This window comes from Agrilus planipennis, unplaced genomic scaffold, assembly GCF_000699045.2.
Source record: "Agrilus planipennis isolate EAB-ADULT unplaced genomic scaffold, Apla_2.0 scaffold90, whole genome shotgun sequence".
Taxonomy (NCBI): domain Eukaryota; kingdom Metazoa; phylum Arthropoda; class Insecta; order Coleoptera; family Buprestidae; genus Agrilus; species Agrilus planipennis.
In genome coordinates, this window is record NW_020438865.1 from 1091992 (window position 1) to 1118223 (window position 26232).

Genomic DNA, 26232 nt, shown 5'->3' on the forward strand with positions numbered 1-26232 from the left:
GTGACCCACTTTTTACCCCCCTCAACCCTTGGTGACCACCAGTGGTATATGCCAAGACCCCCCTGCTCCTTGGTTTTCACGCAGTAATTTATAAATATGGTTTTAAATCATTTTTTGCTAACAAAATATATTGACGACGTGACGAAAACCCAAGCCCCCCCCCCCCGGACCCCTGTGAGCAAGACCCTCTCCCCCTCTGATGTAAAAACGAACAATTTGGGGTGGATAAAGATTTTTAAAAAATATATTTTTTATTGTGAAGTGTGCTCAAGATATAATGTGTGGTACTAGGGTCGAAAGGGGTGGTGTAAGAAAGTTTTCGTTTTAATTTACGACAAAAAATGTGCGGAAAAAGTGGTCCAAAATAAAATTTCAAATTCATTATTATACATTTTTGGAAAACAGAGTATATTGACGACGTGACGAAAACTTAAGCATCCCCCCTCGGCCCCTGTGAGCAAGCATAGTATTTTTGAAGACCCTGCCCCCCCCTCTGATGTAATAACGAACCCCTCAGGTATGACCTACACTTTGGGGTTGATGAAAATTTTTAAAAAATATATTTTTTTATTGTGAAGTGTGCTCAAGATATAAAGTTGATACTAGGGTCAAAAGGGGTGGTGTAAGAAAGTTTTCGTTTTCATTTACGACAAAAAATGTGCGGGAAAAGTGGTCTAAAATAAAATTTGNTAAAGTGTGGTACTAGGGTCGAAAGGGGTGGTGTAAGAAAGTCTATGATAAAGAATGTGCGGAAAAAGTGTTTCAAATTCATTATTATACTTAAATACCAATATATTTGTCTAAAACTCAATTTGTGAAACAAAATGGAGTGATGTGTGAAATTTTATTCAACATTTACAAATTAGAATTGTACTTGATTAGTATTTGAGAATTATACATTTTTTTTTTAATATTTAAAATAGAACTCACAAATGATTAAATGTTGTTTGTGAAAAATAACAAAAACAGTAGCATTTAACGATTCATTTATAATCTAGTAAATTGTTCATTATTTATAAAATATAGGTAATGTTTCAACTACTTTTAATTTGGATGGTCGCTTACTATTGTAATGCCTATGGTTTATACTTTTACAGACGAAAAAGAAATTTTATACGCTATTTATTGCAGCATTATTTTCTTACGTAAATGAGCAACTAGGCAACAAGAAAAATGCTTTAGAACAACTGAAACTTACAACAGTTACAAATAATTTTAACTAATGGGTAATATCACAATATTCACACCTAATCTAATTGATTGCTAACAATAGCAAAAAGAACAGTCTTTAGTACTGTGTACCATTCATTATACATATGTAGGCTGTTTTACATGGACCCAGGACAAACTGTGGAAAGAAAAAATACTTTTTTTTTCAGTCCATAGTTTACCTCGCTTCGTTTCTAAATATTAAGTAAGGTAACAGAATTATTAACTATACAAACAAATAAAATAGTATGAAAAACGCGCAGTAATACACTGAAGTGATAACGAATTATCTATAGGCATGTATTTAACAAAAACAACTATCACCTAAATTACAACGCCTTCATTAATAATAATAATAATAAGTCCGATATTTACACTTTACGTAAATTTGGCATCAAAAAGCCCGATTTGTTATGCACCATTTGGGACGGAAGCGTCCAAAATGATTATATATTATTTTAACCATCAACGTGTTCACTTTTTTATTTTGGTTTCTCATCGTTCAACATCCGAAGGTGTAGAAGTGCTTGCATCTCCGTTTTCTTTTTTCAAACTGAGCTCGTTTTTTGGCGAAACGCTAGACCTATATTCTTTCTTGACGGTGATCTTTAGCGGACAATGTTGTAAATGTTTTTCGGAAGCCGATGGCGACCAGGGATACTCGTAACATTGGCAATGCTGTTGTTTGTTCGATGTCAATTCGCTTGGTTCGTTGGAATTCGGTGAGAATGAGATAGTTTGGTAATTCTTGTGATGTATGGATGCCAAATGGTCGTCGCGATGATTATCCAGTTCGGTTTGAAAGAAAAATTTCATCTGACATTGCGGACACTCGTAAGGTTTAGCGTTCGAGCCGTGTTTTATCATATGGGATAGTAGACCCGAAGCTGTGGTAAAAATGGTACTGCAAATGTAACATCTGAACTGGCCCGAACCGAAAAAATTATGTTCTATGACATGGACTTGGAGTTTCAAAGATGTCGGAAAGAAACTTCGACATAGATGGCACACGTAACTAGATCCTGTGTCGAAAACGCCGTGGGATGCTAAATGTTTCATGGCCTAATGAAATTGAAAAAATACCATGGGTTTATCTATGTACTCAAGAACAATTCCTAAAAATGTTAATATTTATTTACCTTTTCCTCCGTTTGGAACACCTGATGACAATGCTGACAAGTGGTCACCTTCTCATCGGTCTCGTATTTTATAATGGGATACAGTGGACTGTTTGAAGTACTACTGGTACCATTTTTACTAAAACACTCCTTACAAACATACATAATAGTAGTATTGTCATTGTTCGCAGTGGATATTAGAGGCCCGTTAGCACTGCTAAAGGAATTTTTGCAAATGCTACAAATCAAATCTTTGTTGAGCAGATGCCTGAGATGAAAATTTGCGTGCAGTTTAATTTCAACTTCGCTTTGTAACGTTTGACAACAAATAATACAGTTGGCTGGAAGAGACATTTGGGAGTTTTGCTTGTTGAGAACGGTACTGTGTTGAAGTTGGTGATTGTAGAATGTTTGTTCGTCGGAAAGGACAGTTCTGCAATGGGTGCAGGAATTTCCCGAAACAATTTTACAGTGGGACAGTTTATGTTCCGCAAGAGTCATACCAGACTGGAATATTTCGTCGCAGATGTTGCACTTGTGTTTTCCTTTAGTCGAGTTAATTTGATGGCTCTTTGTATGATTTTCCAAATCGGTCCGAGACTTACAGAGTTCGTTACAATATGCGCAGTGAAGGCTGACAGATATCGCTTTCGATTTCGACTGATGAAGTTTTTTATGGGCTAACAGATCACCTTCGTTAATGAAATCTTTACAATCGCAAATGTCACATTTGTAACGCTCATGATTCACCTCGTATTTCGTTGAAAGGTCGGAAGATGTAACAGGATTCAAAGACGAAATGCTCGGAGAAGTGGACTGTAATTGTCGTTGGGCGTCAGGATTTATTTCGAAAATTCTCTTTCTGTACATCTGAAACATAAAAAAATAAAACTTACTTGGCTTTTATTTTGTATTAGAGAAGTGCATACTTCGCGGATGTCTTTGTGTTCTCTTATTATGTGCAGGTATTGGTGTTGCTCCGTTTGAAAACATTTATGGCAGAAGGGACATTGCAGTGTTTTCGATTTCTTTTGTTGCAATCCGCTGTTATTAGAATTATTCATGGTTGGATAGATAAGATGGTTTGTATTTCGGCATAATGTGTTTAGAAGGTTGGGAGCGTGTTGCGAAATGTGCACTTCGGCGTCAACACGATCATGGAATGTCTGATCAGGACAAAACTTACATCGGTAATGTTGACATTCATTGCTGTGCTTTTTCGTCATGTGTATCTATAACAAAAATCAAACCAATTCGTCAAAATTTAAACTCCGAACACGTTCGATAAGCCTTACCAATACTTCTGACTTTACGTCAAACGTGTCTTCGCAAATGGAGCATTTGTAAGTGGTTGATACATGTGCATCCAACATATGCCTTTGTAATTCGTCGGAATTGTAATTGAAGACCGTTTTGCAAATGCCACAACACTTGCCCAATTTCAAGGAGATAGCATGGACCAGGATGTGATTGTTCACTTCCACCTGGTCTCTGCAAGGCTCCCCGCACAAGGGGCAATAATCCAGGAATATGGTACTATTCCTGTCAGTTCCCGGTATGTGATTGTCCATATGTAACATAAAACTAGAGAAATTTGGCAACTGGGTTCCGCAGATATTACAAATGTAAATGGGCCATTCGCACTTGTCGTTATCACAACCTTCGACAGCGTCTGCTTTTTGTAGGAACCTTTTTGAATGTCCGTTTTCGTCGGACAATTCTGCCTTGCGTTTCCAAGTTAGATCCGTTGGTAATAACTGAATGGAATGATCACTAGAGGTTTGTGTTAGGGAGGGTTGAGGTGCACTGTTGTTCTGGGATACAGGAAGACAAATATTGCAATCTTTTAAAACGGCATTGGAGAGGATTTTCTGTTGTGTCGTCGCTCCGCAGTGAACTCTAGCCATGTGGTCCCTTAATTTTTCAAGGCAATAAAATTGCATTGTGCAGTTGTAACAGGGATACGAGACACGCTGGACTTGTTTAATAATTTGAGACGAAGATTTACAGGACGAATCGTCCCCTTTTGAATCGATTATAACATCGTGCGAATTATTCACGTGCTGTTGTAATTCGTCGAGCGATAAAAAATCTTTAGCACAATACATGCATAACCATTTCGTACCATCACCGTTTCCATCTTTTTGGGCGTTATCTGTTAAAGGTTCCAAATGATGTGAAGATGTATGAGCCTGCGGAATTCATTTGTTAAATGACACTGTCTTTCGACGTATTTATAAATGTCTGACAAAGTTCTTTGACTTGATCTGTGCCTGGTAGTTACGATAAATTATTGGCCAAGAAATTAATGTCCTCTATTAGTACCTTTAACTTACCTGTAACAGTTCCATTTTTTGAAAAGTTTCCGGACAGTACGAACATGCGTGACTTTCTGAACTGTTCTGATCCTTATCTTTGTCCTGTTTAATATGACTTTGTTGGTGGGATGTTAGAGCTGCTGCCGTGTTGTAGCCCCGATTGCAGAGAAAACATTTGAAAGGTTTACTATTGTCATGAGTTTTCAAATGGATCTTTAAGTGATCGCTAAAAGTTTAATGACAATAAAAAGATTTGATTTGCGTTTTTTTTTTTTGAAAAGTCGTTGAGGCATACCTTCTTGAAAACGCAGTATCACAAAAGGAGCATTTGTATTTTTTATCTCCGGTGTGAAGTTTAATATGTCTGTCCCTTGACCTTTTATGTTTGAATAATCGGGGACAATATACGCAGTTGTACTGTAAGTGATCGGAATGAGTCTAAAATGAGATCATAAACACATTTCATACTTTAAATATTTCGCTCTTATGGTACGGACCCTAATTATTAAGGAATTTCGCTAATTTCTATCAACTATTACAGTCAAATCGAATTTTGATTCAGCCATCAGTTTTTACAGACAAAATTTTCAAACATATTTGCTTTTTGGGTATTTCCTTCTTTGATGAGTAATACTTAGAACAATTTCCGAAAATATTAAACGTTAGGATAACATATGATTTAGTGACACGGCCGGCATTATAAGGGCTGGATTACTGCTTAATAGATCGTTAAACTAGCTCCTTAGAGAAAAAAAAAAACTTAAGGAGAGGAAGCTATTTCAGCAATTTCAAAATATGCATCCCTGAACATTACAGTCTCAGCGGCTGTCGAAACGTCAGGCAGTAGTTCAGCCTTTAGAAGACGACCCTCAAGTTAACACTAGTTATAAACCGCTCTGTATAGACTTGTGTTACAGGTTACAGTGTTTGTAAAAATCATGACATAATGTGGTCCTTGACCCTCGAGCAAATCTTGACAAGTTTATTGTTTTACTGGGATATTTCTTTGATGTTTCCGACGTTCTTACTTTTGTAATTCAGCACACTTGTTGTGCTAGATTTGTTAAAGATAGCGCAGATTCTACTTTCTACATTTTATTCAGTTTTTTGCGTTTAGATAATATTTTACCTGTTCATGGCGGGTAAGTTGTGAAGTTTTTGCGAACGCTTTGTTGCATATTTTACACGCGTGCGGGGTGCTTTCTGTAACACCCACTGTAAAAACTTCCGCGTCTGTAACATCGCTTACAATTGAACTGGGCGTGGGACACGAGCTGGACGTAGGGGATGCCTGCTCTGGTGTATTCGAATCCCAGCTGGCTTGATTTGTTCCAACTGAACCTGCGGAAATAAATACACCTCTTTAATAAAACAGTAACACATTCCACCCTCTTTAAAGACGATCAAACTTCGCTAACTCGAACCTACTAAATGTAAACAAAGTTATGTTTCAGTTAAAGAAAATTCTGCTTAATTTTCGTTTCGGAAAAATTGCTTCTGTAACCTCATGATATTAATAACCTAAGCCTTTTTCCATAAAATTATAGTGGAAATAGGTGCCGCAATGAAAATTCCAGTCACTAATTATCGTTGCGGCTGAGTTTTCCGAATAAAATTAATAGAAACTCGAATTAAAGAAACAATTTAAAATCGGAAAGTTGCACTCGAATTTCGAGTTAGAGAAATGGGAAATTTGAGTAATATAAAACAATATGTATGTTGAAAAAACAAAAACAGTTCGAGTTACAGAACTTTCGCTGACTCGATATTTTGTAATAAACTTTAAATTCCACCTTGTCTCAAATATTAATACAATTATTTTTCTGGAACTGAATTAAATCGACGTTCTAAAACTGTTCTTAATTAATCATAAACCATTTCATAAAATGATAGTAATGGTAAATATGTACGAATTTAAACACCTAACAGATGACGAGTAGGTAATTTTATCGATTTCTATGTGTCTTATCAATAGGATGACGAATTGTTGTGAATATTTTAAGATACTGGTTAGCAATCCATCTCAATTTTGAACGTCATATATATCATATGTATTAATAAGTCTTCGCTCCATTATCTTTAGGAAATGGAAAAGCCTTTGCCTCATACGAGTTACATAAATTTTAGTTTTTGTTGTTTGTTCTAATGTAAAATACTACTGCTGGCTGGTAATCTTTCTGAAATATAACGCATACCTGTAAGAAACCTTAGCGATTCCTTTTTTGTATTTAACAATACCAAATTTATTAAATTAGTAAGTATGAGTATAAGTATACCTAAAACAAGATGAAAAAAGAATGGTTTTACTGGTATTTAATGATTTAAAAATTTTGTAAACTAGTTAATTATGCCTCTTTGAAGATGACGAAGTGTGGAAATGTGGAGGAGTGCGTAAAATTGCTAGCAATTTAGTTAGATGTTATAAAATTGAGGAAACATCAGAACTAGACTAAAACAATTTCACTTGTTCTTTCTAAGAATGGTTTTTATAAACCAATATCTAAAATAAAAGCCACCTCGCATTGTACCTTTTTTGAAAATATGTTATGGAAAAGTAAGAATCAACATTCTTGTTGAATACATTTCTTTTAATTGTTGGTAAATGTGAAATTGATTATTGTTACCTTCTAAGGCCTCTCCCTTTTTTGATTGTATCTTTTCTATGAGTAATTCCAGCTTTGAACTATTTCCTTTGAAAAGCATCTTTATGTTGCACTTCACAAAACTTTTTGCTTTAAAGTTGTCACATTAAACAGTTGAAGAAAATGATAATGTTGAAGTAAAGACGGGCTGTCTTTAAAATGAAGGCATTAGGAGAACAAAAATCCCCACCTAGGCGAATCCTACCACAACCATGCTTTATTGTTTGATCTGATAATTGATCCGCTGTATGGTACCTAACTTACCTGACAATAATATATACCGAGAATAATAAAAACATATGTACCAAATATTTTATATACATACATTTTGTTTACTGCACATAAGTGGTATTAAACTAACATTTTTTTAAAGGATGATGGCAATGTGGTATCCAGGAAGAGATTTACAGATGTACTTCGTTGGTTGGTAAGTTATTATAATTTTTCTGCATATTCTGGTCTCATCAGCACGTCTTGGGAAGTATCGGTAAATCAGCTGGCGTACCTACCAAAGATGCTCTTGCATTTTATATGTATAATATGTTCAAATTTAAATTTTAATGATTAAGTTTAATTAAGTATTTTAAGACGTACGTACATGGTAAGAAACAGAAATAATTTCGTAGCAGAGTAAAACAATAAAAGTTAAAAAGTTTAATTAATAATGGCGTTCGTGAAGTTAAACGTTTGAGATAACTGAGGACAAATGTTATTCGATATTTTACAAAAGGTAGAGGAAAAATGCCCTCGAGGCTAAGAGGTTTAAAGATCTATAAAACGTCACCTAAATTCTCTTTATAATTACTTGGTACGATAGTGTCAATTTTATTCAAAGAAGTTGGAAGATTTAGAAACTATCGTTAACTTAAACAAAGTTTCGAAGTGAAATTGCTAGCAGAAAAGGAAATAATATTTGTGTCAACAGAAAGACATTTTTGAAAGATGAAATTCAGTTTGATGTGGAAAGTGCCCTTATAATTTATATATAATTGTTGATTTTTGATGTGATACGTTTCATAGGAGGTAGAAAGTTCGACATTAGCAATGCATCACAAATTCCCTAGGGATATTGAAGACTACCATCTTTTATAATTTGTTTGATCACAAGGTAGTACCAAAGATAGGAAACGAAGATTGCAGAACAGAGCAATGTAAGTGGTAACAGACGCTATGCCAGCAGAGGGCGTCAGGAGCAGTATTCCTTCGGGAATCCCCAAGCAATCTCTGTCGTTTTCTCCCTAAGCGCCAAGACTCAATTAAACTTTAAGATGATTTGCAAGCACCCTTACTACAACGCTATTCCTCCAATTTCCAATTTCTAAAATTCATTTCTGTTGTCCACTATATACATATACGCATCATATAGACAATCTGTCATCATACGCGGACATATTTATCCAATTTTCCGTTATACATAAGGTACTTCGATAAAAACAATTTTTATTTCGTAAAATGTTTTTAAATGAATGAATACAAATGCTAGAATATTATTTTGCCTGTAAACAATTATTGCCGTTATCAAAGTGTATCAGTACCTCCAACTAAAGTTTGAACCGGTACTGACCTTTAATAATACTAAATAATATCTAATTCTATCTGATATAACAATAGGGAGACCCCCCACACAAAGAATTGATATTTATATATCTTTCTTTAAATTTTTGGTGTTCCTCGAAACGTTTCTTTAAGGAATGACCTATTTGACCTGTATATTGTATAAAAAGTTAATTTAAATTCCATTTATGTTAACAAAAATAATTTAAAATCACCACTGGCTAACAGACAGTTATTATATTTGCTAGGAGATTATAAATTAATTTACAAAGAATGTAATTCATTTTATATAGGTCAAACAGGTCGTTCTTTCAAAAACTGTTCACAGTAACATCGCAAATTTACAAAAAAGGTAGGAAATAGAACCTATACACTACTAAAGTAATATTTTAGCAACAAAGTTGTGCTAGGCTAGTTATTATCATGGCTATACTTTTCGATAGTGGTGTTACAACCGAAGTAATTGCAAAAGACAAAAATACAAAACATTATGAAACTCGTCAAGTGTTTTCATAAATAGACAATCTCATATTTGTCCAATTAATAAAAAAAACCTTTATTTGAGAAAGCAAATAAAAGAAAAACAAATACCCTCAAGGGAATCAATGGATTTTTAAAAGAAAGAGTAAAGATGATGAGTTAATGATTGTAATGCCGGATACTGGTCGTAGGGTTAAAGTACAGGAACTCGGTAATTAAAGAAATAGGTCTTTTCATAATACCTACGAACGAAATGTAATCTGATATGTCGCTTTCTTTTCACGAATGCGAATGGAATTCATTTTTATTATAGGTTCAGTTAAAAGCTCCATAAACAGAACTCCTCCAGTCTTTTCATAAGCAGCATGGGATGAAATTACATTTTGTCTTTTTTTTTTATTTAAACATTCAGGGGTCGTTTTTGAAGAGCAAAGAGATACTTGTTTGTAAATGCGATAAGATAGCTGAAATACATTGACATTTACGTTGAACACCGAAGAATTTAATAGCTATGGATAATTATTGAAATTGTTAGTTAAAACCTATATATATATTTCAAAAATGGTTTCAGTACGTAGTGTAGGTGGCAGCACACATGATAATAATAAGATAAAAAAATTAATCGTATGATTACAAGTAATCNTCTTAGAGTTTTGTAAAGCTCAAAGACTCAACTTTGAGAATATGAAACGGTTTTTTGGTAAAAATTGCGTAAATTATGTGTAAATTCAATTTAAAACAAAAAAGAATTTTTCCTATGTTAATTAAATGGGAAACTAAAATAAAAATAGCGACCCCCTAGATTTGAGCTATAGGGCTCATGTTTGTTGAGGACTTTTTTTACATTAAATAGCAAAATTTGACGGGGTAAGAGTTAGAAAAAAAAAATTTTGTTTGAAGCACCCTAATATATATATATATAGATATGCTAGTGATAAGCAAAGCAACTGTTCCAGTTTTCGCCTTGCTTATTCGGTTTTGTTCTTGGTCTTACTCAAATACTTCTAGTCTTGCATGTTATGTCTTGGTTTTTCTCATTTAATCTGTTTTAGGAATTCTTTTAGGCACAAATTTTACTATTTATCTACACAGTAATTGTCTCAAATGTTGTTATTTGTCATACATGCGAGCTTGGCATGACTTAAAGAAAATAATGTCAGTATTTATATATTGGATGATTATTACCTTAATTAATAGTAATACCGAAATTCAAACAGAACAGAAATAAGTAAACTAACCAAAATTTACTGGCCGCAGCTCAATTTTACTTTTTAAATAAGCTTGGATTAAAAACCATTTGCATTAAGTACTTTAAAAAGGTACTTTTATTTTGTTAGGCAGCACATTCTCTGTTAATGGCTTTGATGGGAATAAATTTTAAGCTTTTAGAAGAGCTTTTGCCTTTTCGTAATCCATAGTATAAATTAACACACAAAATCTGAAAATATTTATTAGGTACGGTTCATAATAATACTCCTAGATAGACATGTTTGATTAATGTCATTTTTAAAGAATAGTCGATTAATCAAACAATCAATAAATAAAGTAATTCGAAGTCGTCTGTATTCTGTCGAAACTGCCAGACGCGGATCGCGATTTCGATCTTTTTGGATCTCATCAGCGCGTCGCAGGCAGCTCCGACAGAACACAGACCAACTTTTACCTGCTGTCTTAACAGTGCGTTTCAAAAAATACGTAATCCTAAAATGTAGCATCGTGCTACAGATGGCGTTCACTGTGCCGTTTGTAGTATTTTAATCAATAAATAAATTCAAAAAGTTAGAAATCGACTATTACTCCATTAAAATTAAACTTCGCCCAGACAATGTTATGACGATTATTCCAATTGGTCATATGGTCCATCATTTCTGTTAGGTAATCTATTACTGGGATAATTGTAATTTTATATGGACCAATTATTCCGGTTGAACAAAATAGTCGATTATTTTCTTGCAATGGATAATCGATCGTTAAATCTAATAACCGTCCAGCCCTAAAGGACAGTCTAAGTCAAGAATATAAACGAAATCTATCAATAACCGTACAGTATGTGTGAATGAATTCGATGATAAGTAACGGGAATGTGAATCAAAGTTTGAGTTTGCGATGTACGGATAGATAAAGCCACTGTCCGAGATTCGAAGATGCAATCGTCTGAGATAAAGAGGAACGTAAGTTCTTGGAGAACAAGAAGTAGAGTTATGGTTTGAGTATACGGTAGTGGTACGATGTCAGATGGCGTCGATGGCAACGGACAATTGCAGAACGCCCAAGCGGAGCAATAGGTGCCCAGGGACCCGTAACAAGGCACCAGTAATGCATTGAATTAGACAATAATATAACAGCGGCCCAATTGCTCCCAATGGCAGCGTGAGCGTCGATCTGGGTCTGTCGACCTCTCCGTATTCATAAAGACTAAATTATAAGTTTTTAAGCTCGTTTGTAATTGAGTTGAGCCGTTTTGTTGGCTTCCAGCCCCGCCATGTCTTTGTATTGCCGCCAACCAAAATAATTTTCATCCTATATTGTTTCGTATTTCCCGACGAGAAAGTTATATCACATACCTCCACGAATTTAGCGGCAGTGTGAAGTTAAAAAATTAAAACTGGTCAGTTCCGGAGGCAAAACTGATGGTATTTATTTTGTAATCGAGTAGGCCATTAAGCGGTACCTATCAATGATACGGTAACGCAGCAATGATTACGTGAAAGTATAATTTCCACCTAGGGAATTTTTATAAAAATTCTCGTGAAATGTTTATAACACACGGGTGTGTTACAAAGCGAATTCGCGGCAAGTTTTAATTCCCAATTCCATTCTCATCTCCAGCCGGTGCTGTAAGTTTTTTCAGAATATGTCGTGTTTTTGATTGTTCGGGTCGGGCGATGTGCCCCATTGCGACTATAAGCCACCCGAATAGCTCTCTGAACGCCTATAATGCCGCGACTAATGTTTCCTACCTTTAGCATTAACCCGAAGGAGAAGATATTTGTAATTAGACTACTTCTTACAAATCCCTCCTTCTCCACTACTCTACTTTTACTTTTTGCTTTGGATTTTCTTAATTTAGCTTTACGTCTTAGTTTTCATCTTCGACCAATATTGCAACACATATCCTAAACACACCTTATAGTAAGGTAAAAGGTGGAATTTGAATCGGAAAATAAAGTTCCTGTATTAAGCAACATTTAAAATTTCATTCATTCGTTTTTAAGAAAAACCTTCCATACAGGATCATTTTTTTGTTGTCTCGCTGACTATCAAAATCAAAATCTTACTTCCTGTTGACTCAGGACCTGCGACCTCGAAATTTCTTTCGAAGAAAGGTGTCATACTGTAAAAAAGATCCTAAAATTTATGTGAGAATTTCAACATGGTTAAAATTTTCTTTTACGATGATGTGCCAATAAATTCTATACTCATCAATCGTTAAAATTTAAAAAAGAAAATTTAATCTTATGATGTCTTATAATAAATTTTCACGGAAAACGTAACAGCATTTTTCGATAATTTTAAAAAATTAACTTTTTTATAAATAAGTTGTGAAAATTGAATATGGACACACTCGATTAGTGCATTGTTTTTGATATTTTGATAAACTGAAATTACGAAACCAAGTAGGTACATTAATTATGCAGCAAAAAGTTGTAGTTTCGTTTACTAATTTTTTATTTGATATGTTCTTACCGCCTTTTTTGTATCTACTGCTGTTATTTTCATTTCTAGATTGATGCGATTTAAAATGAACGTACGAACCCGTAGAGGACATTAAAACGGCAGAACTGGCGACATATTAAGTGTAAAATGTTGTTATTGTCCACTCAGGGTCATTCATTGTCCCTTTCCAAATTAGGGACTTCACGAGCAGATGAAAGTGCAGAAAACATGCATTAAAACGTTACCATTTGACAGCGGAAACGGGGACTTGTAACGAAAATTTTATTAACCAACGAACATAACAAATTGACATGACGTTACTATGGAAACACTTATGCTACATGCAGCTACAACCAAAAAACGTTTTTATTTACTTCTACTATCTTGCATATGTGTTAAACTTTTTGGAAATACTTACCTAGACTGTCTTCATGATCTTCCTGGTCAAACTGCTCTATCTTGATGTAATTTTCGTCATTATTGTCAGTTGAAGATCCAAAGTTGTTGACATTCTTTTGAAAATTGTCATCAGTTTCCTCTTCTTTTATTTGCGAGTTTGAAGTGTTACAATTTTTTTTGTTCGTATGGCCGGTAGTAGAAATTTCCGTTTCTTCTGTAACAAAGTAAAAAAATATGACTATCTCATGGTTTTTGTGTATGTAATGCAGCGAATAAAAAAAGTTGACCTCCTGCAGAAGTTGTTTGTTAAATAAAACTGAGATGGTGGTATTTCCTGTGAGGGGCAACATGGAACTTATTATTTTATGAAAAGGAAGAACTAAGAATAATAAGTTATGACGTAGAAATTCCCAAGAGAAAAGTGAAGCGCGATCATGAATTCTCTAGGGCGCAGTATGCACAAGGCGGCAGAAAATTAATGCATTCCCTTGGGAAATTGAACCTCACTGCTTCGTGTTGCTTCGCCCTTTCGAAGCGCCATTTCTCTACTTTACTGCTTGATCAATTTTGCAATTTTCTTCTCATCTCAGACACTATTTAAGATGCTTTGTCTTAACTTCTGAAATTTTCATCTATAAATCTTAAATTATTTTGTATTTTTCTACAATAAACTCTTTTACTACATGCCAAAAATTCATATACCGCTTCATATTGTATGCTTACAATTTCATTGCATCTATTTAAAAACTACATTTCAACAAGGGCGTTTTCGATGCCAGATTAATAAAATTTTAATATCAATTTAAAAACAAAATCGGTCAAGTGTAGTGTAGGTATCTGTCTGTAAATAGTTCGTCCATCAAGGGAATCGACTCTCGAAGATTTAAGTTTTTTTCAAGAATTAGTCCCCAAAACATATAATTACAATATTAAATATATTTTTGGGAAGTACTCTATAAGTTTTGATTTTTTTCACAATTCGAAGGGATTGCAGATATGAGTATTTGGTATTAATTTGAACCTGATCACGCGTTCTTGAGAATAACGGCCTTCACAGGCAGGCAAACAAACAGACGGACAACAAAATGACCCTACAAGGTTCCTTTTCCTTTTGATGTATGGAACCCTAAAACAGATACAAATGCTAACAAACGCGGAGTGCAAACCTAAAAAATCTTCCTCTTAGTTGTATATTTTCGGAAAATAGGTATTGCAAGTCTGTAATCAAACAGTACCATGCTGGGTACCTTAGATACTAAAACTTTTTGGAAATTACAGTCTACAATACATTTATGAAATTATGATCTGCTAAAATACGATTCGAAAATTAACACTAGACGTTGTAATCTCTAAACATTTGAAGGCCGAAGAAAAAATTTCAGATTGTGTACTGCTTCTCCTGCAATCAGTTTTATTTCTTTTGTGTTTAATTACTTGTACTTATTAATATGCACATAAGTAACAAACATGCCACATTCAAAGAATACCGATAAAATGGGGGACATAAACGTTGTAGTCCTGCGGGAACTAATTTAGCACTGCGGTTTGTCACGCGGAGTTCTGTGCACGCCCGGTCTCCTGGGGGTTTATAGTCCGTTCCCCATAAAATGCACTATGTTTCTTTTTTTGTTACGAATTAACATAATTTTAAAATTTCGTATCTTTTCGTATATTATATTAATTTTATTGAATGTGTATTAGTTTATTACGTTATTTGAAATTACATTTTCAGTATTTGTCATGCGTGCTGCCTGCATATTTTACTCTAGGTTTGTGTCGTTATATCTTTTTACTTATAAGTTTTGGAGAGAAGTATTTCTAATAACAATTGTAAATAAACTATAGAAGTATAAGGTAGGATACATGAAAATGCTTGAGAAATTTCCATTTCTACTTTTTTTTGTCAGAACGGTAAGCATTCAAATGCTTCGTGTACAGCACAGGTGTTTGCCAAGTTGCATAACTACAAGGCGTAATTAATATCGCAAACTATTAGAAAATATACAATTATAAACTTTCGGTTGTATTTTTGTTTTGAAATTTATAGGATGCTGCATGCCGAATATGTTGTTGCGTGTTTTTAGATTCGTTTGGTTGGAATTTTTTTGGTACTAGGCATATATTGTGTAAGTTTAAAATGGAGCTTTTATTGTACGTATAGGTCGTAAAGCTTTAATTTTTAGCTAAATAAAACCGGTTAAAAGTTTTCCCGCAACTAGCGGTTAGTTAAAATTAAATAATACAACTGTCAAATTTGTAATTACTCTGGAGCAGTTTTAGCAGAGAAATGGTATTACTCTGTAAGTCAATGTGATTAGTGGGACATTCCCGAGGGAATATAGTTCACTCCCCACCGAACGCGCACGACAGACATTTCTCTGGGGGATTCTCCAGGCCCTTTGGGTCTGACCTCGCCAGTATCTCGTCCAACTACCTATTTTCATCTGTAAAATCAATTCGTCTTAAAAACAAGGCAGTTTTCATTCTCGAATTGTGACCTGCCAACCAATACCTGCCACATATTTTAATAATTACGTTAATGTATTTTAAACCTACCCTTGTCAATTACTCAGATAATACATGTATATCTTTGTGCAACAGGGATGTGGTAAGTAAAATTTACAACTGCAAAAAAGTAGTAGTAAAAAGAAAAGCCCTTCGGGTCTTGTGTTGGCATTAAATGGTAGAGATTTATCCCCTTTCAAAATATAATATTCTGATAGCTGACCATTAACACGTTTCTTATGCCTATTGTCGAAATCTACGATGACATATTACAATTTTTAATAAAACTGTACCAATTTTGATATATTTAAGGTGGAACTAAATAATTGCAAAAAATTTAAGTGGGTTTAAGCGACTATACTCGGATGTAGAGGTGGTTGCGTTAAATTTTTAATGTTTGGTGTTCAAAGTGTAGATCATAAAATTATTAAAAATGTAACAAATGTGGACGGTTGCGTATGTCTTATAATAAGTTAGTAGAAATTGTTGTGATTGAAAAGGGTACAAAAGCATCCCCGTTAAGTCTTTTTATTGCAATTGGTTTCAGTATTATGTGTATACCAATGTATATGGATCAAGTTGAACCGTGGTCCGAACAAAATCTCGATTTACTGCTTATCGTGTGTCATTTTATAATCCGAAAATTTACTAGGTATATTCTAAGCTTTTAAACCTATGTATATGCTTTTGTGTATTCCCAATGCGATCATAAAACTCTACTAGATTCGTTAGAAAATCTATTAAGTGCAAGTTTATGACAGTTGAATAGGTACACGTGTGTGCAGGACCGGGCTTTCCAATGAATAATAGCGAAACGATTAAATTCGTTTTTTTTGGAAACGACATTTTTTTAGCTGATTTATCGACAGAAAAAGATCCCTGTCAATGAAAAAGTGCGAAGAAAGATAAAGATCGTGGTTGTTAGAGTATGAACGTTTGTTTTGTCAATACGTCCTCTTATTTAGAGAAATGTGTGGTGTTGAAAGCAAGTTTAATAAGTATAGGAAATTCGAACGTAGTTAGACGAGTTGCCGAGGTGAAGAATTCCTCGGGGAATACGCTATGGGAGTGCGTATTTCCCCGTCTGCGCGTTCCCTGTTTCCCTTGATCCTCCTGGGGTCCAAAGCTGCCGCTGTTCGCCACTAACAGCGTCGACGTGGTAGAAACAAAACCCAAAATATGGAAACTGTCACACGACAACGTTACCTACTATTCTACGTTACTCGATCCAAAAACATTTGGCACACAGCATTCCAAAAATATCCGCCTAACCCCTAACCGGAATTAAACTCCGTTAAAATTTAAATTCCCAAATAATACGGGACCTTTTTAATTATTCAATTCACTAATCAATATGCAAGTCTGTAGGTCGGTACATTTTTCATTTTGGCGAAAAACGAAGGCGGTTTGTTCATTTGAGCTGTACAACTGCAGAACACTTCAAACATTTTCAATTGGTACGAAATGCTCGTATTGCAAATTACTTATACAGTAAATGAATTCCGCGCCGATACCAATGGTTACTTTAGAATCACTAGTTTCGATTAATCATTCGCAAGTTATATAACTATGTAAACAAAAAGTGTTCGCAGCGACTGATTTCAGCATCCATTTGTTCCTATTTTGACTAATGATACCGATACCAATTGTTACATTAGAATTACTGTAGTTCTGATTGACCATGATAAAATTTAGAAGTTTTAGAACCCTATAACAAAACGTGTTCTCACTTATGATCTTAGCGACCATTTGTTCCTATTTTGGCTAATTTATAGAACGTTCGTATAATGAGGGTTACAATATTTGCAGCGTGCTGCGATTTTATATTTTAGCTACCGATTAATTCGTGTATCAGTGCTAGAAAGTTAATGGAATTTTCTTTTCCTACGATTAATTAATTCAATAAATATTGCAAATTAAATTGATTTCTCACAAATAACTTGTTTTAAGTAGATTGGGGTAGGTATTAGGTATCTAGAGGGGTTATGGCAAGGTTTGATATGATGCATAAGTATTAAGCTAAATTTTTGTAACAAGCCTGGTATATATAGCTGTTATTTTCTGACTTATTTAATATGCAGTTTGTCATCTTTTTTTAATCCAGCAAGTTCTAATACGTCACCTAAAACTATACTTGCACATATTATAAATACAAAAATATCACCGGTAAATATGAATACAATAATTGTAATTGTTTTCATTAATTTTATAACGTTTAGTATTGTAACTGGCATTTAGTTGTAGTGATTTTAAAATATAGTTAATGCTTATGTTACACAGGGTGTTAGATATTTTATGTGGGCTACGTTACCAATACCACGAAGAGAAATTTGCTTCTGTTCCTTCGTATTTTAATTAGTAAAACAGTTATAGCTAACCACATTTGTTTATAACGTTTCCTATACTCTATTAAAAAAGTTTTCGTCTTACCTAGTTTTGCAGGATTAGGTTGTTTTCTCCTTGACATATTTTTCGAAATTGTAGTTAGTTTTCCGTTAACACACTAAATCTAATCATTGCAAGCACTACCTTGGTGGTTGTAATATATTTGGGATTGTTCTTATCTATTTATTCTTCACTGAAACATGTCGTGTGGCGTGTGCGAATTTTCGAAAATTTTTGCCGCCGATTTCGGAGATGAACAAACAAACCGGCTCCACCAGATCGGTGAGTGAATGTGCACACACGGATTCACCACCAAGTCTGTTCGTAACAACCACCAGGCGCGCGCAGGTGCATCCCTTGAGGACGATATTTGTGATGTCTCCATTTTACTATCTCCACGTCGGCTAATATTCTAATTACTCCAACTTATTCCCATATCGTTATTATATTTCTAATCGAACCCAAATGATTGCTTCAATTGTTTCTTTTCAAGTCAAACAAATTGTTTCCAAGTTTAACACAGCTTGGTAACTACTAAAACCCGTTGCTCACTTATTTAAACTACTTTTATCAAAAAAAATAATAAATAAACTCGTACCATTTACAAAAATTTCTATTGCAACCCCCACAATGCTATATTTACTAATCTTCTCCGCAGTGAGCAAGTAAATAATTGCACCCCCATAAAATTTTAAACAAAACAAACCAGACAAACAATGCGGTAGACCATTTCGTACTTACCCTTCGGTCAACGCAGCTGGGGTGAGCAAAGATGATTCAGTGATCAGGTCAGCCCTTAACATTACACAGGGAGTGGAGGAAGTCGTATTTTAAGCGCCTTCAATGCAACAGAATACCTAATAACTGAGCAAGTGTTTTGCCTTGCTCACGATCTGCCCTTGCTTATCGCCGTTTTAGTGAACAATTGCGGTCAGAAATAAACTACCAAATTTTTAATTATGGACCCATATGTGAACCAGTCCCTACCGCCACAACTATTCTAAAATAACATGCTAAGACACCGAACGTGCTTGTTATGTTTTTGTAACAGTGTGATAACTGTAAAACCTGGATTATGATAAAAAATATATTTTTTTGTATAATAAAAGTATCAGTCGTTATTACGTTTTAAAAATTCCATGATTTTCATTGCATCCGTTATAATTAAAGTAACTTAATTAGTAGCTATAATAATTTTATAATAGATGTTGAAACAGGTACCCATTACATTAATGTGCATATTTATTATTTATGCTTGCTGTTTTCCGCATTTAAATACAAAGACTTTTTGCGTTTACTTCTACAAACTTTTACAAATAATATGTAGAATGCAGTGTTATCAATTTATTTTCTTTTTTTGAGATTGAAAGTAAAGTTATTTACCTTTTTAATAAAATATTGATGTACCTATGCATACGTTTAAAAGACAAAAAATATATACAACGTATATGCGGTGCGAGTGTTATTGTTAAAATTTCGGTGGATGCGCCGGAACGGAAAATGTTTCTGTTTAAAAACATCGTTATCGGTCTCAGTAAACTTTCTATAATTCATTTTCAACGTTAACTTTCATTTATTTAACCATATTAATTAAGAGAAATGATTAATTAAAGATTTATTCGTAATATTTTCAATATATTAAACTTTAAGTTTATGTATCACGCCATTACAAAGAAATAGGTTCCCAGAAAAAGAAAAACAGTAAATTCATTTGTTATAGTGAGTTGTTATTATTTTTTCTCACTTTCTCTGCATTTTAACTAGTATTTTTGTTGCATTATATCTGTGACAGTTGATTTGCTTTTTTTTGTGCGTAAAGTGAAAGTAAAAATGGTAAATCCATACCCACACAATATGTATCCTCTATAGACTAATAAATGCTAATTACTTAGAAAAGTACTCAAGTTTGCATGATTTATTACAATTGCTTCAACGACGTCTGAAATGGGACTTCTTAAAAGCACAGTAACCTGTTAAAGTTAAGTAAATAACATTTCACTTTTATTTTATTTCAAGACCAGTCTTTAATGCCTTTCAGACAGATCGTTGATTCAAAACTTCCTATGCAAAAGGTGTAAAAATTTAACATCTATATTAGGTACTGTGTTTGACTGTTTAAATAGGCTTATTAGTTTGTCCTTTATAGTTAGCATAATTAAATATTCCCGCAGTCTTTTCCTACTTCCTGCTAGTCAATTCAATTTTTTTTATAAATAAATAAGTTATAAATTCTTGTGATTGCACCAAAAAAATAATTAAAAGCTATAAAATGTGTTCCACCTTTTGTTTACTTTTTACATTTCTGTTGTAGTATAAATACAATTTTCCGTGCCTGCAATGTGTGTTGTATACTTTTTCTGCTCTCATTTTATACTGTAATAACATTTTATTCGTACATCCCCAAGCCACATGTGCTAGAACAAAGTTGTAGCTCAACATTAAAAGTATAAACTGTAGCATCCAAAGTGATAAGATAAAACTTATTTTGGCTTCATTTGGACACAAAAGGAATCCTTTTGAATGCTACGTGCATAATTGATGCGTTTAGTAGTTTGCATAATTCGAAGGAGCATCTTAGGCGTATAGGGTAACTTTCAAAAAAATTTAATAAATATTAATGTGTGGTGATAAAATCTCATATGCCTGTCTTCATAGCGATATGAAAAGTAGGGTAAAACATTTACTCAATGGGGGTATTTTATAAATAGATTTAAACTGCCGTATGATATATGAGGCGTCAAAACAATTAAGTTGAGGTATTATTTTTAGATCTTACGCTCTTATATTTGGGTTGTTATAATGTGAATCATCTAAGAAGCCAAAGGTATATTTTAGATAAGTTTATTCAAGAATTAGGTTGCATATATATTATTATGATATTATTTCTTTACCAAAGGTGAAAGAACCACGTTATTTTGTATCTATTTGCGATATTAATAAGTCTCGATGCAATGGGATATGTCGCTGTTTAAAAACAATGAATAAAGTATAAGATTGTTCCAACGGTCTATGCATTTTTTATTATTTGTAGACCGCAGTTACTAGAATCGTATTACTGAATCATAATCATGCACGTAGAAATTTACATAGATACTTCAGGAAATAGTTAACGTTTGATACATACAAACAATGAAGCGAATATTAGTTTTATAATGACAACAGGAAACAATAAACATATAGGTATACAGAGTGTTCCAGTTGATGCTGACCAAAGCGAGTATATGGTACGCAACTGGGGGTCTAAACAACCACGGAAATTGTTGAAATTATCAGAGCTTCGAAGTTACGCCTATTACATTTCTACTCAGGTACTTGATATGCCCTAGTAAATTCATATCCTGACGACCGGAAGTTAATAGGGCCTGAGCTAACAACTTTCCAATCGGGTTAGCAAGCCCGAAATCCTCGACTCAAAATTTTCTCCCTGTCAAAAAATGTTTTCTTTATCGTTTAAGAATAATATTTTCGGTAAAGAATTTCAAAAACAACGTAATTTTCAGCCGCTACTCTACTGTTCAAAATCAAACTTTTTCATAATAATCTTCGTGTCCTTTTTTCAATTAAAAAAAAAGTGATCCAAATTCTTCATCGTTTAAGAATAATAATAAGAATTTCAAAAACAACGTATATTTTCGGTCGCTACTCTAGTGTTCAAAATCAAACTTTTTCATAATAATCTTCGTGTCCTTTTTTCAATGAAAGAAAAAAGTGATCCAAATTCTTCATCGTTTAAGAATAATAATAAGAATTTCAAAAACAACGTATATTTTCGGTCGCTACTCTAGTGTTCAAAATCAAACTTTTTCATAATAATCTTCGTGTCCTTTTTTCAATGAAAGAAAAAAGTGATCCAAATTCTTCATCGTTTAAGAATAATAATAAGAATTTCAAAAACAACGTATATTTTCGGTCGCTACTCTAGTGTTCAAAATCAAACTTTTTCATAATAATCTTCGTGTCCTTTTTTCAATGAAAGAAAAAAGTGATCCAAATTCTTCATCGTTTAAGAATAATAATAAGAATTTCAAAAACAACGTATATTTTCGGTCGCTACTCTAGTGTTCAAAATCAAACTTTTTCATAATAATCTTCGTGTCCTTTTTTCAATGAAAGAAAAAAGTGATCCAAATTCTTCATCGTTTAAGAATAATAATAAGAATTTCAAAAACAACGTATATTTTCGGTCGCTACTCTAGTGTTCAAAATCAAACTTTTTCATAATAATCTTCGTGTCCTTTTTTCAATGAAAGAAAAAAGTGATCCAAATTCTTCATCGTTTAAGAATAATAATAAGAATTTCAAAAACAACGTATATTTTCGGTCGCTACTCTAGTGTTCAAAATCAAACTTTTTCATAATAATCTTCGTGTCCTTTTTTCAATGAAAGAAAAAAGTGATCCAAATTCTTCATCGTTTAAGAATAATAATAAGAATTTCAAAAACAACGTATATTTTCGGTCGCTTCTCTAGTGTTCAAAATCAAACATTTTCATAATAATCTTCGTGTCCTTTTTTTCAATGAAAGAAAAGAGTGCTCCAAATTTTTTGCATTCTCTAGTAAAAATGTTTTGGCGCCGCATAGTAAAGAAATACGGATTTAGTCGTAAGTTATGTGTCGTATATAAAACAGAAAAAAAGTTGTTAATGAACTCGATATGAAAACACATTTCTCGAACTAAATTTAACTTGACTGTTGCCCAATTTGAACGGATGTGTCTGTCTCCTTTGTTCTTTTCTTATTTTCTCAGTCCGTAGGTAAAACTAGAAGCATTTCCTCATTTAAAAATATCTGCGTATGTAGGTACTTTGTCAATGTTTTTTTTTTATTACATTTATCCTAGAGTTCTTAAAAGATACCGCTTATGTAATTGGCTAATTGATGTATAAATAGCAAAATATTTGCTTTAACTCTCAGTTTCGCTACAAGGTTCTAGAGATTGCAAATATGTGCAAATATGTATTTTTGAACATAAGAATGTCTACAATCCACTCCTATTTACCTTATATATTAAAAGTACATAGATACACACACATATTAACGTATATCTAATATACATTCCTACTAAAATAGATACTTATTCTAAATCTTTAGTAGCCTATTTAAATTAAAAAATATTTTGAGGGCAGTCTATAAAGTTATGTAAGTTAATATCGAATAGTGTTGCTGTATAGAGATATCGCAAATGTAAACATAAAACTCAAAAACTTTTTTGCGTAGTTTTTTATTAATAGAAATTGCGTTTAATTAATTTTTTTATTGGCCCCATCATTTTAATTCTATTTATAGTGTAATGTATTGGTTAACCAAGTACGAAAATCCTTGAAAAATTAGCATTTTTAAATGTTAACTCTATGTTAATGAAAAGGAAGTTCCTTTTTTGTTTTAAGTTACCAAATTATACTTAGGCCCAAGTGCGCTTGCTCCATCTTAAGAAGCAATACTCTAACACTTGTCTCACGAAATACGTATGTTTTAAGTAAAGCTGTACGGCGCTTGAATGTTGAATGAACTTGGAAGATTCAGCACCGTTCCCATAGTAAGGCAATTTGCTTGTATGATTGCAATGTTTGCTACGGTACGTTAACTTGTGTGTGGATGATAAAAGGTTCTGAACGGTTAAAGGCTGTTGATCGGTTATGATTAATTGGAAAATAATGCCGTTGGTGAAAACATTTGGTTTTTGGTGTGTTTAATAAGTTAAAATATAACAATATTATGTGCCAAAGAACTGACTGAATCGAAATCGTACAAATAGGTAATAAAAATATGCATATTTATCATCTATTACAGTAGAATGACAGGTTAGGTTAACTTTGGTCTAATTTCTTATATATTCTTTTATTTTTGTATACTAACCGCCTTTAGTTTAAAATTTATTATCTTATCATTTAAAACGTTTTCCGTTATTATTTGTAACTGTAATTATTGTTAGATAATCCCTGAAATTGGTGCATTGAAGTCAGGATTAGAGGTTACATTTGGTAAAAATTCTCTCTTTTTGAATACGTTTAATAAATTACTAAATATTTAGTACAGCATTTAAATGTAGTTGAAGGATTGTTAAAAAACATTTGACTTTAATATTTTACTAGATTTTGGTTGAAACTGTTAGTATTGTGTATGTTGGATTAAACATTTACAATATTCATAATATTAAACATTGTGAGTATAATGGCTTAAAGTTAGTGCATAATCAGTTAGAAGCTATAGAATTTTGTGGTGACAATTATTTATTAATGTATTGTTCATAATGTTGCTTTGGTGACTTAGGATATGTACAGTGTTTTCGGTTTCATCATTTTTGCATTATAAATTTTACGGTTGATTTCTGTTATTGTTATTTAGTCTGATAAGGAAAATATCGATTTATGGTCATAGATTAATATTTAAACTAATGTTTATTAATACGTTATTTAGTCTTAAAATGGTTGTCCATTTTATTTACTCGTGGTAGAAGTTAACTTCATTCTGGTAGTTTGTTTATAATGAGAAATGCAAAACATATAAGGAGTATTATTCCCACCTATCTGCTAATTTTTGCTTGTGATTAATTTATGAATTTTGTTTTGACCTTTAAATGCAGCTTTAAAGTATTCTATTGTTTAATCTTAGCTACTATGTTAATTAAGGTATTTTTTGTTTTAGTTGGATCATGTTCGAAGTTGTAAGAAGTTGACTCATGAAAGCTACAGATAACAGGAATAAGAATGTCTCTTAGTGCAGGTAATTATGTAATTTAAAAAGCACAAAAAATAATCTGCATTTATAAAAACATTAGAGACTACTTATAATTGATACACACCTTTTGATTATTTAACCCAAGTCATATATTCCTTAGATAATATTAAGTCCTTAAAGTACAGATAATTCAAATCTTTTATTGAAAGTAAAAGGAACTTACAAATGCTTATATTGAAATGCATGTGACAATATTAATCTTTTACGTTTATTAGTAATATAGCAGTGCAAGTGACGCAGCTTAACATAAATTATTTCTGTGTGGTTTGCAAACAAATCGATTAGTATTGATTAGAGCTCTTAAAAAGATTCTGTTAGTTGTACATTGCATTTTTCATTTCAGGTTTTGAAGTGTCAGCTATGAAAGCCAGTTTTTCCATGTCATCTTTGCAAGCCCCTGAAATGGAAAGAGATATCACCCCAAGACTCTGTAATAGTTTGACAAAAAAGAAGCGCAAGGAAATAGAACACTGGAGAAGATCATGGGGAAGTTCAGCCAGTGACCAGAAAGATGACTTCTGGTCAGCTTTACAAGCTAATTATAATTATATTATGGATAATCAACTAATTGACAATTGTCAGGCAAGTAATTTGTATAAAATTATACAAAGATTATGTATTAAGTAATAATAATTTTTTTGGTACAGGAGGCAAACGGCGAGCTAAATTTGGATAAAACCTGGTCTTTAATAGAATTTTATACTAAGTTCTCAGAACTCTATTCCTGGCTTAATAGTGTTCAAGAGGCTATATTTAGTAAAGAACTCAGTGAAATTGATAAAGAATTGAAAGCTGTAAGTAATTAAAAATAAAATATTTATTAGAATTATTCATTCATATTTTTCATGTCTTTTGCAGCACTACAGTGATGAGGTAGTGCAGAAAAATTCACTTCGAAATCTTTTCAATGAACAAGCTAGTCAGTTAGTGCAATTGCATCCAGATGTAAAAGAGGAGGTAACACGTCGAGTTATGCATATTAACTCTAAATGGGACTCACTCCAGGCTGCTCTTGGTCTTACAAATTCTAAAGGCATCGATCAGTCTTTTACAGGTATAATACAAATTTGCTTTTACATTCTTAAAAACGTATTTCTAATTTAAAAGGTAGCAGTTGTAACAAGTTCTCATGACTTATTTAACAATTAAGTGTAAATTTGACCATATTATTTATATTAAATTAATACTTAAAACAAGAAACTATAAACTACGAATAATAATTTTTT

At 33.0% G+C, this 26232-nt stretch overlaps 2 protein-coding genes across 9 annotated transcripts; one reads left to right on the forward strand and one right to left on the reverse strand.

Annotated features, from left to right (window-relative positions):
• Window positions 1-830: 830 nt before the first annotated feature.
• Window positions 831-18716, reverse strand: LOC108737279 (zinc finger protein 423 homolog). 3 transcript variants are annotated; one of them, XM_018470020.2, is made up of 9 exons: window positions 18313-18716; window positions 13397-13591; window positions 5775-5986; window positions 4941-5083; window positions 4664-4871; window positions 3623-4519; window positions 3257-3559; window positions 2349-3197; window positions 831-2271 (listed from the first exon to the last, which is right to left on the reverse strand). In XM_018470020.2, the coding sequence occupies exons 1-9, from the start codon at window positions 18347-18349 to the stop codon at window positions 1705-1707; spliced, it is 3411 nt and encodes a 1136-aa protein (XP_018325522.2). In that variant the 5' UTR covers window positions 18350-18716; the 3' UTR covers window positions 831-1704. The 3 variants fall into 3 exon arrangements, with proteins under 3 accessions (XP_018325522.2, XP_025831036.1, XP_025831035.1); XM_025975251.1 differs by lacking the exons at window positions 13397-13591; window positions 18313-18716 and adding exons at window positions 7270-7551; window positions 7613-7654; XM_025975250.1 differs by lacking the exons at window positions 13397-13591; window positions 18313-18716 and adding an exon at window positions 7270-7595.
• LOC108737321 lies at window positions 7661-26125 on the forward strand. Of its 6 annotated transcripts, none has more exons than XM_025975282.1 (5): window positions 7661-7714; window positions 24914-24991; window positions 25350-25588; window positions 25654-25800; window positions 25865-26125. In XM_025975282.1, exons 2-5 carry the CDS (start codon window positions 24976-24978, stop codon window positions 26108-26110), a joined length of 648 nt encoding a protein of 215 aa, XP_025831067.1. In that variant the 5' UTR covers window positions 7661-7714; window positions 24914-24975; the 3' UTR covers window positions 26111-26125. The 6 variants fall into 6 exon arrangements, with proteins under 6 accessions (XP_025831067.1, XP_025831058.1, XP_025831049.1 ...); XM_025975273.1 differs by lacking the exon at window positions 7661-7714 and adding an exon at window positions 23706-23804; XM_025975264.1 differs by lacking the exon at window positions 7661-7714 and adding an exon at window positions 23814-24023.
• The last annotated feature ends 107 nt before the right edge of the window (window positions 26126-26232 follow it).

Coding starts and splice junctions, on each gene's coding strand:
- LOC108737279 (XM_018470020.2), bottom strand. CDS start 18,349: ATGTCAAGGAGAAAACAACCTAATCCTGCAAAACTAG. Junction 4,520..4,663: donor AAAAAATGGAACTGTTACAG/GTAAGTTAAAGG, acceptor TGAATTCCGCAG/GCTCATACATCTTCACATCA. Junction 3,198..3,256: donor AACACAAAGACATCCGCGAA/GTATGCACTTCT, acceptor TTTATGTTTCAG/ATGTACAGAAAGAGAATTTT.
- LOC108737321 (XM_025975282.1), top strand. Junction 25,589..25,653: donor AACTAATTGACAATTGTCAG/GCAAGTAATTTG, acceptor TTTTTGGTACAG/GAGGCAAACGGCGAGCTAAA. Junction 25,801..25,864: donor TTGATAAAGAATTGAAAGCT/GTAAGTAATTAA, acceptor TGTCTTTTGCAG/CACTACAGTGATGAGGTAGT.